At 44.5% G+C, this 15,619-nt stretch overlaps 1 protein-coding gene across 1 annotated transcript in view; it reads left to right on the top strand.

Annotated features, from left to right (window-relative positions):
* The window catches only part of nat8l (N-acetyltransferase 8-like), a 78,437-nt gene extending 63,609 nt beyond the window's left edge, over positions 1-14,828 (top strand). The window contains exon 3 of the mRNA XM_080189515.1: positions 11,136-14,828. Within this exon, the coding sequence (XP_080045641.1) occupies positions 11,136-11,503 (368 nt within the window). The 3' untranslated portion in view covers positions 11,504-14,828. The remainder of the gene's footprint in view (positions 1-11,135) is intronic.
* The last annotated feature ends 791 nt before the right edge of the window (positions 14,829-15,619 follow it).

Below are 15,619 nucleotides of genomic sequence, written 5' to 3'. Positions count from 1 at the left end.
ATCTCTTTACAAAATCTTTCTATCCATCGTCAAGGAGGAAATAGCGAGGCATTTTGAGAGGAATTGCTTGATAGAGCAGACGCAGCATGGTTTCATTAAAGGGAAGTCGTGTCTGACAAATTTACTGGAGTTCTATGAGGATGTGACGAGGGCGGTGGATAGAGGAGAGCCGGTGGATGTGGTCTTTCTGGATTTTCAGAAGGCGTTTGACAAGGTACCTCACAGGAGGTTATTGCAGAAGGTCAGGGGACAGGGAGTTGGGGGTAGGGTGTTGGCGTGGATAGAGGATTGGTTGTCAAATAGGAGGCAGAGAGTGGGGGTCAATGGGTGCTATTCGGATTGGCGGATGGTGACTAGTGGAGTGCCTCAGGGGTCGGTGCTGGGGCCTCAGCTATTTACCATTTATATAGATGATCTGAAGGAGGGAACCGAGTGTAGGGTGTCGAAATTTGCTGATGACACCAAGATTGGAGGAAAGGCAAATTGTGTGGAGGGTGTGGAGAGTCTACAGAAGGATCTAGATAGGCTGGGCGAATGGGCCAGGAAATGGCAAATGGAATTTAATGTTGGCAAGTGCGAGGTGGTCCACTTTGGTAGGAAGGATTATCACTTACGTGGAGAAAAACTGCAGCAGGCGACGGTGCAGAGGGACCTTGGGGTCCTTGTGCATGAGTCACAAAAACCCAGCTTGCAGGTGCAGCAGGTGGTCAGGAAGGCAAATGGGATGCTGGCCTTCATAGCGAGGGGGATTGAGTATAAAAGTAGGGAGGTCTTGCTGCGGCTGTATAGGGCATTGGTGAGGCCGCAGCTGGAGTACTGTGTGCAGTTTTGGGCGCCGTACTTACGCAAGGATATTTTGGCCTTGGAGGGAGTGCAGAGGAGGTTTACTAGGCTGATACCGGAGTTGAGGGGGTTGAGCTATGAGGAGAGGCTGAATAAACTAGGCTTGTACTCGTTAGAGTTTAGAAGAATGAGGGGAGATCTCATTGAGACGTATAAGACGATGATTGGGATGGATAGAATAGAGGTGGAGAGACTCTTCCCGCTCAGAAAGGATAGTAGGACTAGGGGGCACAGCCTCAAGATAAAGGGGGGGCAGTTTAGAACGGAGTTGAGGAGGAACTTCTTCACTCAAAGGGTGGTGGATCTCTGGAATTCTCTGCCCGTTGAAGTGGTGGAGGCTACCTCGCTAAATATTTTTAAGACGCGGGTTGATGGGTTTTTGATAAGAGAGGGGATTAAGGGTTATGGGGAGAGGGCGGGAATGTGGAACTGAGCCATGACAGATCAGCCATGATCTTATTGAATGGCAGGGCAGGCTCGAAGGGCTAGATGGCCTACTCTTGCTCCTATTTCTTATGTTCTTATGTTCTCTTCCTAACTTGATTTTCCATCTATCTTTGTATTGTCAGCAAATATACAGTCAGTCCCTTCATCCAAATAAATAAATACTTTCAAAGGCAAACTTCCCTGTATAGTTTGTAAAAAGTGATGGTGTGTGAAATCACAGATGGAATAGCTATAGACCCTGAATGGAATGGACTCTATATCAAATACTGTCTCCCACTTTATTTTGCTGGATGGGGAGCCAAACTGAATGGGGTTGGGGAAAGATCTACTTAAGGAGCAGAGCAGACTTGAGAACCAATTGAGACAGTAGTTCCACAAGGAATAGGTGAAACAAATAGTATAGATGTGTTTAATCAGAACCTGGATAAATGGGGTGAGGGGCTGTCGGTGGTGTTCAAATGGAGCATAAATACTAGCACAGACCAGTGAGGTTGAATGGTCTGTTTCTGTGTTGTAAATTCAATATCATTCTTCGTCTCACATGCAGGGAATTAAAAGCAGGGTAGGCTGTCTTACCTAGTATGTTCCACGTAGTATCTTCTTGTCAGATGGTCCAAGAGGGTCATTGCCCCAGAACGGTGCATTTGTCCATTTGACTAGAAGAAGGGTGACCCGACTAAAATTGAAAGATAACAGTACACAATGTGCTGATGGTACTGGAGAATAACCAGGGGATTATGAGCAAAGATTCCATCATCTGGGAATGGGCCTGCTAGAAGGAAGCCTGAGAAGATTGGCAGAAATTTTCAATGTTCCACTGATAGAGGCTGGGCCAAAGCCTCACTATAATCCTTGGCCCATTTCTCATGTTGACCTCTTAGTAGTGGGTTTCCAGGGCTGGCAGAGTTGGAGAATGGGGCAAATGCAATTGGAGCAAAATAAAAGCAAAAAGGATTATGTTTCTATCCATAAAGAAAGACAGATTTACAATTGCTGTTAAATGCAGGACATCCCAAAGTGCTTTACAGCAGGTAAAGAACTTTCTGAAATGTAGTCACTGTTATGACATAGGGAAACGCGGCAGCCAGTTTGTGCACAATAAGATCCCACAATTAAATAAATGGTTTGCATATAGGCATGGGCTAAGAAGTGAAGTTGGTGAAAATTAAACCAATTTCATGTGTGACTCAGAACAAGCTGACAAAGGTTTTCTGATTCTGTGCTTGCAGCCCCTGATCCCTATGCTTTAAAACAGATGGGTGGAAAATGAGAGGTTGGCGAGCACAGGAGCGGAAAACCATGAACATCTCCCCACCCAAAAGGATTCTTCCCGTGACAGAACTGGTGTCTCCAATGGAACAAGTTCTGCAGCCAGATTCTTGTCTTTTGTCATCGGTTTTACAGGTATTTTGTGCAGTTATTATTCACTTAATACGGGCAGCAAAATCTGGGCCATTCCCAGCTCGCTGCTCTTCACTTGTTGATGGTCACATTCAAAGGGCAGTGGCACAGCTGAGCGGACATCCAATTTTCCTGCTTTTCTGTTGGGCAGTAAGTCCAGATAAATGCTTTTTTTTATCTTAGTGGCCAGCCCTTTACTCACTTTGAGTAGAAAGTCTGCATGCTCTTTGCCAATAGTATTATAGCGTCATTACAACATAGAAGGAGGCCATTTGGCCTGTTGATTCCATGCTAGCTCTCTGAAGAGCAATCCAGTCAATCCCCTTTAATATCAATAGCCCCGCAGATTAACTTCTGCCAAATGCCCATCAAATTTCCTTTTGAAATCATTCATCATCTCTGCTTCCAATACTGTCATAGGCAGTGAGTTCTGTATCTCTTGCTCAGAAAGTTAAATCTGTCCTTCAAGGTTTATTTTCGCTCCTAAAAATAATAGGATTCAAACAATAGTCAGTGGATCTGCTATTGACTGTGAATCTTCACTAACTGGAGACCGATAAACACATTCAGTTGCTTTGAACTGAGGACATGTACTCACACACTCAATTAGTTTGCAGTGAAAGGAAGGAAAGATTTGCATTTATACAGGGACCTCTGGATGTCCCAAAATACTTTACAGCCAATGAAGTACTTTTGAAGTATACATACTGTGTGAAATATGAAATACACGAGTCAACTTGCACACAATACGCTCCCACAAACCACAAGACGTTAATGATTGAACAGTCAGTTTTTGTGATGAAATATTGTCTTGGAGACCGGGAGTAACACTCCAAACCACACTGAGGAGTCTTTTACATCCACCCGGACAGACAGGTGGAGGCTGAACATTGCCTTTGGAACTGCCTGTTGGGCTGCCAATACTACCCCCAGGCACTTCACCTTGGCGCTGACTGCACAACCCCTGGTACTGCCAAGGTACTGCCTGGCTGTATGCCCCTCTCCCCAGAGGTTAAACTTCTCTGTGCGCCTCCAGCGTGGTCTCCTCATCTGGTTCACATTTCTCCAGACCTGTTACAAACCTCATCATGTCAGTTGGGGGGAGGGGGCAATCCGATGTTTGGGGGCGGGGGGGGCGGTCAGCACAGCAGGGAAACGCCAATGAACGTGAAAGTAATGTATTAGCTTCCCGACCTTCCTGGGTGGGAACATCATTATGTCAATGGCGGGCAGGTTGGTGATGATAGCGTCACCAGACATTGCCAGTGAGATTTTGCGACCATGTCCCCAACCATGAGTGCAAAATCTCAGCTAGAATCTTTGACAGTGCGGTGACCCCTCAGTACTACATTGGGAGTGTCAGCCTTAATTATTTGTCTGTAAGTCTCAGGAGTGGGGCTTTGAACCATGAATCTTGTAATAAGACTAGCAACTGAGTCATGGCTGATAGTGAAGCTCTGTACTCATTCTGTCTGCTGGGAGTAATTAGTTGGTTTAAGAGTGAAACCAATAAGGTAATGCCAAACTGCATCTTACTCTCAAACTGTTATTCACTGGTGAGGTAATGGTTCCTCTGGTGGGGGAGAACAGGGCAAGAACTTGGTCCACTGTGGCAGACACAGCTGTACAGTGTGAGATGGAGAAAGGTCAGGAAAGCAATAACAATAGAGGTTTCAACAATTAGGGAAACTAGCAGGGGTTTCTGTAGCCATGAATGGAATTCCAGGATAGTATGTCACCTCTCTGGTGCCAGGGTCAAGAAGGTCACTGAATAGCTGCAGAGCAACCTGAGGGAAGAGGAAACAGTCAAGAGGTTGCAGTTCACAAAGGTATCGACCGCATAGGTAGATTGAGGGAGGCTGAGCTTGAAAGATAATTTTAGGGAGCTAGGAAAGTAATTGATAAGCAGGATTAATAAGCATCTCTGAATTGCTGTCACAGGGCAGAGCGATGGCACAGTGGTTAGCACTGCTGCTTCACAGCACCAGGGACTCAGGGTCAATTCCAACCTTAGATCACTATCTGTGTGGAGTTTGTACATTCTCCCCATGTCTGCTTGGGTTTCCTCCGGGTGCTCCGGTTTCCTCCCGCAGTCCAAATATGTATTGGGCTTATAATGAAACAGTCCAAATATATGCCTACGTGTGACTCCAGACCCACAGCAATGTGGTTGACTCTTACTTGCACTCTGAAATGGGCTAGCGAGACACTTAGTTCAAGGGCAATGAGGGATCGGCAACAAATCTGGCCAGCCAGCGATGTCCACATCTCATGAAATAACTTTTGTTTTAAAAAGCTGGAAATGGAAGGTGGAAACTGAGGGGCTTTGGGTTCAGACTGAGGTGTACAGAGCAGTATTATGAAATTTGAAAGTGGTACAGAATTCTTGTGGTGGTGCTGAGATGATCTGAAGCATGATAATATGATGTTCGATGTGGAGAAGTGTAAAGTGATGCACTTTGGGAGGATTAATATGGAAAGAAGCATACTATAAATAGCATGTTTTTGAAATGTGTAAATGATTGGAGAAATCTTGGTGCTCATTCATGTAAATACTTAAAGGTGGCACAGCAAATTGATATAGCATTCAACAAAGCAAATGGTTTGTTGGTTTACAAATGGAGGAATAAAGCAAAGAAATCATATTCTGGACCTGCACAGATTTGGTCGTTGCTGCATATTGGGTGTTAGCAATGGAAAGATGGTAGGAGTGGAGGGCCTGAATGACATTATTGTTACTAGAGAGGCAGTGCTCGACAGACTAGAGGGACTGATTGTGGACAAGTCCCCAGGACCGGATGGAATGCATCCAAGGGTTCTGAAAGAAATGGCGGAGGTGATAGTGGATGCCTTGGTGGTTATTTTCCAAACGTCACTGGATTCCGGGGAAGTGCCGGAAGATTGGAAAACAGCTAATGTTATGCCGTTGTTTAAGAAAGGTGGCAGGCAAAAGGCAGGGAATTATAGGCCGGTTAGTTTAACGTCTGTTGTAGGTAAAATGTTAGAATCCGTGATCAAGGAGAAAATAGCGAGGCATCTTGAGGAAAATTGTTTGATAGAGCAGACGCAGCACGGTTTCGTTAAGGGGAAGTCGTGTCTGACAAATTTATTGGAGTTCTATGAGGATGTGTCTAGGGCGGTGGATAGAGGAGAGCCGGTGGATGTGGTCTTTCTTGATTTTCAGAAGGCGTTTGATAAGGTGCCTCACAAGAGGTTGTTACAGAAGGTCAAGGGGCATGGAGTTGGGGGTATGGTGTTAGCATGGATAGAGGATTGGCTGTCAAATAGGAGGCAGAGAGTGGGGGTCAATGGGTGCTATTCGGATTGGCGGTTGGTGACTAATGGAGTGCCCCAGGGGTCTGTGCTGGGGCCTCAGCTATTTACCATTTATATAGATGATCTGGAGGAGGGAACCGAGTGTATGGTGTCGAAATTTGCTGATGACACCAAGATTGGTGGAAAGGCAAATTGTGCGGAGGGTGTGGAGAGTCTGCAGAAGGATCTAGATAGGCTGGGCGAATGGCCCAGGAACTGGCAAATGGAATTTAATGTTGGCAAATGTGAGGTTGTCCACTTTGGTAGGAATAATGGTAGGAAGGACTATTACTTACATGGCGAAAAACTGCAGCAGGCGACGGTGCAGAGGGACCTCGGGGTCCTTGTGCATGAGTCGCAAAAACCCAGCCTGCAGGTGCAGCAGGTGGTCAGGAAGGCAAATGGGATGCTGGCCTTCATAGCAAGGGGGATTGAATATAAAAGTAGGGATGTCTTGCTGCAGCTGTATAGGGCACTGGTGAGGCTGCAGCTGGAGTACTGTGTGCAGTTTTGGTCGCTGCACTTACGCAAGGATATTTTGGCCTTGGAGGGAGTGCAGAGGAGGTTTACTAGGCTGATACCGGAGTTGAGGGGGTTGAACTATGAGGAGAGGCTGAATAAACTAGGCTTGTACTCGTTAGAGTTTAGAAGAATGAGGGGAGATCTCATTGAGACGTATAAGATGATGAATGGGATGGATAGGATAGAGGTGGAGAGGTTCTTCCCGCTCAGAAAGGACAGTAGGACTAGAGGGCACAGCCTCAAGATAAAGGGGGGGCGGTTTAGAACGGAGTTGAGGAGGAACTTCTTCACTCAAAGGGTGGTGAATCTCTGGAATTCTCTGCCCGTTGAAGTGGTGGAGGCTGCCTCGCTAAATATATTTAAGACGCGGGTTGATAGGTTTTTGATAGGCAAGGGGATTAAGGGTTATGGGGAGAGGGCGGGAATGTGGAACTGAGACACGACAGATCAGCCATGATCTTATTGAATGGCGGGGCAGGCTCGAGGGGCTAGATGGCCTACTCCTGCTCCTATTTCTTATGTTCTTATATTGTGCACAATTGTGGGCACCACACTTCAAAAAAAGATGTAAAAGTCTTGGTGAGGGTACAGAGGGGTTTGACCAGGGAAGAGAAACTTCAGTTATTAGGAGAAGTTGGAAAACTGAGGACTGTGGAAAGTCATTGAGTATGTTCAAGACAAAGATTGATAGATTTCTAGATATTAAAGACATCAAGATATGAGAATACTGTGGGGGAAACGGCATTGAGCTTGAGGGTCAGCCATAGGTGAATGGTAGAGCAAGCTCGAGGGGCCTGCTCCTCTTCCTTAGAGAGAGTTAAGTGGTACCTTGATACAGGCTTTTAAGATGATCAGAGGTTTTAATTTAGTAAATGGGGAGAAACTATTCCCTCTGGCAAGTTGGCCAATAACGAGAGATCAGAGATTTAAGGTCATTGGGAAAAGATTTAGAGGAGAGATGAGGAGGACCAGGATCTGGAATACTCCAACTACAAAAATGGTGGGAGCTGATTCCATAATTTTAAAAGAGAGTTAGGCAAGTACTTAAGGATGTGAAATTTAAAGGGTTACATAGAAAAGGCGAGGGGGTAGATGGTGGTACGGGGATTAATATAGTACAGGTATAATGGGCCGTATTACCATGTTCAGTCCTATAATTTCTATCATTCTATGAGGTATTGCATTGGACTCCTTTAGATTATTAGTACTGAAGACTTGTTAAACTGATGGAACGATGGAATGGCTAAAGCACAGAAAGAGATCATTCAGCCCATCATGTCCTAGACCCAAACATCTTCAACTGCTTCATCAATGACCTTCCCTTCATTCTAAGGTCAGAATTGGGGATGGTCACCGATGAGTGTCCATTACCTACAAGGCACGTCAGGAGTATGATAAAATATCCCCACTTGCTTGGATGGGTGCAGCTTCAACAACACTCAAGAAGCTAGACACCATCCAGGGCAAAGCAGCCCACTTGATCGGATACAAACATCCACTCCCTCCACCACTGACGCTCAGTAGCAGCTGTGTGTACTATCTACAAGATGCACTGCAGCAGACCCTCAGACAGCATTTTCCAAACTTACGATCACTTCCATCTAGAAGGACAAGGGTGGCAGATACATGGGAACACCACCACCTGCAAGTTCCCCTCCAAGACACTCACCATCCTGACTTGGAAATATATCACCATGCCTTTGCAATCACTGGGTCAAAATCCTGGAATTCCCTTGCTTTTGGCATTTAGGGTTAACCCACAAAACATGGACTGCAGCGATTCAAGAAGGCAGCTCACCACCACCTTCTCAAAGGCAACTAGGATGGGCAATAAACGTTGGCCAGCCAGCGATGCCCATGTCCTACAAATGAATTTAAAATAAATGTCCCTGGCTCTCTGTGAGCGTACCTCAGCCAGTCCCACAGCCCTGCTGCTCAGCAAATCTTTCTCTTCAGGAGCTTCTGCAATTAATTCCCTTTTGAAAGCCTTGATTGGATGTATCTCTTCCACACTCTCATACAGAATGTTCCAGATCCTAACCACTCGCTGTGTGAATCTGTCTCTACCATTCTCTCAGACAGTGCATTCCAGATCCTAACCACTCGTTGTGTGAATCTGTCTCCACCACACTCTCAGTCAGAGCATCCCAGATCCTAATCATTCACTGTGTGAATCTGTCTCCACCACTCTCTCAGACAGTACATTCCAGATCCTGGTCACTCATTGCAGAAATAAAACTTTTTCTCATATCAGCTCAGGTTCTTTTGCCCTTCACCTTACATAGACCCCTTCTCATTCTTGATCCTTCCACCAATGGGAACAGTGTTTCCTTATCGACTCTGTCTACACATTCAGTTTGTTCAAAATGAAAACTCGTCCTCCTTTAGTTTGTTGGAAGACATGAACATCTTTGACTTGGACATTTCTTCAGATTGAGTACAAATCTTCATCAATTTGCTTAGGATAAAGGCCTGTACTCTGTGCATTTGTTTGAGAAGATGTGTATTCACTCAGTTCTTTCCAGCTCTAGATATATATTCCTCATGGTTACTTAAGAGAATGATTGCAAATTGTGCTAAAAGCCAGACAGTCAAACATTGTTCTCATTTGAATTGTTAAAAAAGAGTGTTCCTTCCCAAAACTTTCCCACAGAACTCACTGAGCAAGGGAAAACGCATAACTTGTTACGTATAAAACTGCTAAACAGTAAAGGAAAAGAGAACAGAAATGTTTGAGAAATGTGGATAAGCTAGGAGGGTGATCACTGCAATTGGCAGTTTTGAGGTTCAGTATGTTGGAAGGTCTTCAATTCTTCAGTTCACAAGGTCAAACAAACTCAGTCCTTTTGGATTGGTGTAAAATCTTTATTTCCATCACCTCAACTCTTCTCACACACTGAGGTGAATTTTCTTGTCCTCCCCACCGTGGGAACCGTAGCAAGGGGAAAGGTCCGTTGACCGCAGGTGGGATTTTCCGGTTGCGGGGCGAGCACGGCTAGAAAATTCCGCTCACTATGTGACTTTGGAACAGTGTTTGGGACTTGTCATTGTGGGGGGGAGGAAGTGAAAGTGGATAGTTAAGGAGGGAGATGCTCACCAAAATACCCCAAATAACTTACTCCAGTTTTATTGAGCATATGTGTTGGTGTCAATGTGCTTCCATCCCTTGTGACATTCAGGATGTTGGGTCCCATAGAAACATACAAAATTGGAGCAAGAGCAGGCCATTCAGCCCCTCAAGCTTGTGCTGCCATTTAGTATGATCATGACTGATCCCCTATACCAAAGCCATACTCCCGTTCTCCCCCAGTGCCTTTAGCATCCAGAAATCTATTTCCTTCTTAAATATATTCAATGATTTGGCCTCCATAGCTTTCTGTGATAGAGAATTCCACAGTTTCACCAACTTCTGAGTGAAGTAATTTCTCCTCATCTCAGTCCTAACCCCTGTATCCTGGGACTGTGACCCCCTATTCTAGACCCTCCAACCAGGGGAAACAACATCCCTGCATCCAGGCTGTAAGCCTGCTAGAATTTTATACATTTCAATCAGATCCCCTCTCATTCTTCTAAACTCCAGTGAATACAAGCTCAGTATCTCTCATACACAATCCTGCTGTCCCAGGAATGAGTCTGGTGAAACTTTGCTGTATGCCCTTGATGGCATATATATCCTTTCTTAGGTAAGGAGACCAAAACTGAACACAGTACTCCAGATGTGGACTCACCACAGCCCTGTATAGATGTAGTAAGACATTGTTGCATCTCTATTCAAGTCCTATTACAATGGAAGCCAACATACCATTTGTCTTCCTAACTGCTTACAGCACCTACATGGTTGCTTATAGTGATTAGCATATTAGGACACCCAGTTGTCTTTGTACATCAACATTTCCAAATCCATCACCATTTAAATAATACTTTGTCACTCTGTTTTTCTAACTGAACTATTAGCTTCACAGTTATCCACTTTATACTGCATCTGCTTTGTATTTGCCCCTCACTCAACTTGTCTAAATTGCCTTGAAGCCTCTTAACATCTTCCTTACCACTCACATTCCCACCTAGTTTTGTGTCATCAGCAAACTTGCAAATATTACATTTGGTTCCCTAATCCAAATCGTTATGAAGCTGGGGCCCAAGCTCTGATCCCTGTGGTACTCCGCTAGTCACTTCCTGCCACTTCGAATAAGACCCATTTATTCCTACTCTCTGTTTCCTGTCTGCTAACCAATTCTCAATCCATGCGAGTGTATAACCCCCAGTCCCATGTGCCTTATATTTTGCACACTAACCGCTTATGTGGGACTTTATCAAAAGGTTTCTGAAAATCAAATCATATTCTGTTTACATTAATAGTTTTGTGTGACAAGTATGTTGGACTAACTCTTGAAGATTTTTCTTTATAGTTATTGTTGATGTTAGTGAGATGTTATCATGTAGATTTTGACTTGGTGCCTTAAGGTCTACAGCCATTTTTAAATCTCATTCGTCCAACCTTTATGTCCATTAAAGTCAGTGGACACAATCACACAGTCAAGATCTACCTTTGTCAACAGAAACCCAGGAAACCCAAAATATTCAGCCAGCTCTTCTTCTTGCCATAGGTTCCTGCTTCTGGGTTGCGGTTCTGGATGGGAACGTTGTGGGCATCGTGGCTGCCAGAGGCAACGAGGAGGATAACACGGTGGAACTCCGCCGCATGTCCGTGGACTTTGACCAGCGGGGGAAGGGCATTGCCAAGGCCCTGGGCCGCAAGGTCCTGGAGTTTGCGGTTCTCAACAACTACTCGGCTGTGGTGCTGGGGACCACTGCCGTCAAGCCGGCCGCCCACAAGCTGTACGAGTCTTTGGGATTCAAATATGTGGGTGTCACTGAACACTACGTGCTCCCAGGGATGAACCACTCGATCTTGGAGAAAATGTTTTTCCAGCTTCGTTACCACCGCTACCGGCTGCTTCTCCGTGAAGAGTAAATGTTTCCCGGCTCACCTCTTGCCCATCCCTCACCTCTTCCCTTTACAAACACCGGAATCGAATGCCCGACGCTTCGTAATATTTTTGATTTTTTTTTCTCCACCCTCCTTACTACCCTGAACCTCTCATGGCCGATGAGAATTACAATTGCCCCAGACTTGCTGTAGGATGGTGGTGCCTGTGACCAAAGCAACCTGCCTGCAGCTAATATTCTTACTGTATGCAGCATGTCTGGCTGGGGTCAACATACAACACGACCCAACTTACCCTCAACTAGACCTCCATCAGTACATCAGTCACACAGTATGGATGCGGTAACAATTACTGTACTGGCGTAGCTTTTTGGGAGAGAGCATGGATTGATACGGGGTGGATCATTGCACCTGCATTTAATGTACTGCCAGTGATGATCAATGATGGTACTCTTTCCCACCCCGCCCCCCCCAACCCCACCATTGCCCGCCAAATGTCTCCCTCCCATGCCAGTGACTCGTAACTCCCTTCATCGCCAGCTGTTACCGTGACAGCCATCGCAATCATGTGATAGTGTTTGAGAACGAAACACACCCAGCTTGCTCTGCTGCATGCCGAGGAAGTGTGAAGAAGATCATTCCTGGCTGGGCCGGGCTTGGCCAGGCCTGGCCTGATTCACCTGTACCCAGACTCCAACAGCACTTCCTTTATATTAAAATAAAGAAAAATTAAATCCAGGATGTGCTGCATCCTGCCAAACTAGGGAGAGAGAGAGAGAGAGAGAAAAAGCAAGAATCAGAGAAAGGTGCATCCAATAACATGACTCTTATTTCCATTGTCTTCACAAGCCAGCAAGATTTAGTCATTTGGATGTTCTTGATCCCATGTTGCATATTGTAAAATAAGCATTTATTTTGTTCCTTCTCCTGGGTGGCAGTGAGTAAACTATCCGCATGCGTACTGAAGTATCTATGCTGCTGTTAGGTTTTTTTTGTTCCTCTTTTCATTTTTATTTCTGCTTGAGGTGAATGATGTCATTTGAGCAGAACGGAGGCTGTGGTTTCTAAGGAAACACATCCCCCCTCCCCTCTCCTCCCCTGCCCTTCCCCACCCCCTCAACCCTCCTCTCCCACCATATCAATGATAAACGCAGAGTCCAAAAATAGCAAGTAGGGAACCAGGAGCACGACTCCTGCAAACAGTAAAAGAAGATGACATATGACAATATGACACAAAATCCATAAGCAAAAAAAAATCTTATTATTAATTACAAATAATAGTTGTGATTGGTCTTCTGCTGCCTTGCTTAGTGTTGCTATGGTAGTTGCTTTAATGACATCAACCTTGTGACTGGTAGAATGCAGAAGCAATGCAATTGGCATGTGTCTGTACCCTAAGTGTGTGTGTACAGTGCCTGCCTGAACAATAAGACAAAGGATATAGCTCCTTAACCATGAAATAAAAACTGTATATCTTTAAAGCATTTTTTTTTGCATGCTGAATGTCTGTCTTGAATTCCAAACAACAACAAAAAATTGGTAGCTGAATTTTAGTTTCAACAATGGAAATGTTCTATATATATATAAAAAATCTTCTGGAAATGCACTTCAATTACTTTCTCAGAGACGCGAGCCTTGATGATTTGTAAAGGATTTTAGTATCAGTACTTTGTAATAGAAATGCTGTGTGCGTGTGTGTGCGTGTGTGCGCGTAAAAAAGGAAGAGAGATACTTTTTTCACAAAGTCATTCCTGGTTAAAGGACAAAGATTGGTTGCTCTGTTTATTTTTATTACGCCGATGTTTTCTTGAAAGATACCGAAGTTCAGTTGGCACAAGCCGATTTTTCTTTTTCGAGAGTAATATCTTACTGGTGATGAATATCTCTTAGCTTTTAATGAACAGTCAAGCTTCGGCATTACTGAAATAGTGAAGATCTCTCACATCAGTCCGAATTATTTTTAAGTCATTTTCTGTACATAGATTGTACCTCGCTGGCGATGGTGAGTTCGTTGCAGTTCTCAAACCAGTGCAATATTGGTCTACATTGGTCCTGCAGCTCTTGTGACCAAGCACGGTCAAACCCTACGAGTGAAAGGACTGTTTTATTGTGTGTCGCTCCCACTGGAACCTCGGTGATTTTATTTTTCATTTTCAGGTTAATTTTCATATCAATAGGCTCTTCTGTTTCTCTCCTCAGTCTCTCTGGATCGTGGCCTGGTGGTTAATAGGGCTGTACCCAAGATGGCCACTGGGAGGGGCAAGAGGGCGATCGTCAAATGACCTTTGGTGCCTCCCCACAGTGATAACCGGCTGAGATCAGGAAATCAAGTGGCCCATTAGGGGCAACAGGACCTGAGTCTCCACCTCGTCATAGCACCAGTGTTGAATTCTGAGTATATCAGTTTGCTACAGGCGGTGGAATCATTAGTTTTGCTCCAAAATAAAATGTTAATATGTGTGTATATAGTATTGATCCATTGAAAAAAAACTACTCTAGTTTAAGTAGGAGTAGATTTTTTTTGGTGTTGCATTGGATAGTGAATTGCTTTCAAGAGTCCCCAGAGCACTGTTTTTCCATCAGCCTGGTCATTCATCGGATGAGTTAAAATTTGACCTGTTATAAGTTAATGGACCTTGAGGAAAGTCCTGACCTGGAACCGTTCCTGACAAGCTGGTCAATTGTCACAGCTTGCAATATGCTATGGAGTTTTTACGCAACAGGTGCAGACATTTGAAAAAGATGCTTGATTCTGAAAGCCCGTATTTCAGAATCTGCACCTTTGTTGTTGTACCTTTTGCTCAGAGTGACAAACTTTTAATTGGTTTCAGCGCTTGTTTTAAGATGTGGGCTTTGCTGTTCAAATCAATAGCTTGGGTTTGAAGAGTTTTAGTGACCAGGACCTTGTTTGTTCAGATATGCACCATGTCCTCAGCTCTGCAAATCCAACCTGAAGATCTTTCTTTTTAAAGTAAAGGCTATGTTTGTCCACCTGAATTGCTCCATACTGACTTTTTAAAGTCTCTTCCCCACCTCCTCAGCCAATCAGGGTCGGTTCCCTGCTCAGGTGTGTTTACAGGTAACCTTCCCTCAGCCTCCAGTCTTGATCTGGCCACCAAGATGTACAAGGGTGAAGGACTGAGTGAAACAGAAAAGCCTGGAATGAAGAACGGTTTTCACATCCGTGAGAATACAAAGCGGTTCCATTACCAATTTCTCCTAACTCATAATTATATATAGGAGCAATAAAACCTGAATTGTCAAGTTTTGAAGATAAGACTTCAGAAGCCCAGTAATGCATTTATTGTAATGTAAATCTGTCCCATTTAAGAAGTCTCACAACAACAGGTAAAAGTCCAACAGACTTATTTGGAATCATGAACTTTCAAAACACTGCTCCAGACTCACCTGATGAAGGAGCAGCGCTCTGAGAGCTTGTGATTCCAGGTAAACCTGTTGGACTTTAACCTGGTGTTGTGAAACTTCTTACTATGCCCACCCAGTGCAACGCCAGCATCGCCACATCATGAACCATCTAAGATAGAGATGAGAATTATTTTCTCTCCAAGGGCTTTCTTTGGAACTCTTCCTCAGCAGGCAGTGAAAGCAGTCTTGGAATATTTTTAAGGCAGAGGTAGATAGATTCTTGATTTACAGGGTTGGGGGGGGGTGTGGGGATGAAAGTTTAGCAAGGGTAGGCAGGAACGCGGGATTGAGGTTATAAGCAGATTAGCCATGATCTTATTGAATGGTGGAGCAGGCTCAAGGGGCCAAGTGGCCTACTCCTCTCCTAATTTTTATATTTGAATAAATAACTCCTAAAATAGATTGTGTTTCTTCTCCAGCAACTCTGACGCAGGCACCCAGAATGCTTTAAATGTGGCAAGATTCTGTGCTGCATTTTTACAATGGAGAATTTTACTTCTATTAGTCTGGACATGGTGCAGAGATGTTTATAACTTTCTGAGCTTGTAGCAAGGGCATGGCCTGTTGCTGGTGGGTATCCTGCTCAAAAGGCAGTCTTTGAGCTCATTAAATATAAGTGCACCACTTATACCGAGTTGTGTAGATTATGAGGGTCAGATCCCTGTCCTCAAGAATGCGTAATATCTTTCTGACTGAAACCCACGACCTCCATCATCT

The sequence above is a fragment of the Carcharhinus amblyrhynchos genome, chromosome 5, assembly GCF_965287045.1.
Source record: "Carcharhinus amblyrhynchos chromosome 5, sCarAmb.v2.hapA, whole genome shotgun sequence".
Lineage (NCBI taxonomy): Eukaryota > Metazoa > Chordata > Chondrichthyes > Carcharhiniformes > Carcharhinidae > Carcharhinus > Carcharhinus amblyrhynchos.
Note: the sequence above shows the minus strand (reverse complement) of the source record. Positions and strands in the feature narration are given on the sequence as shown.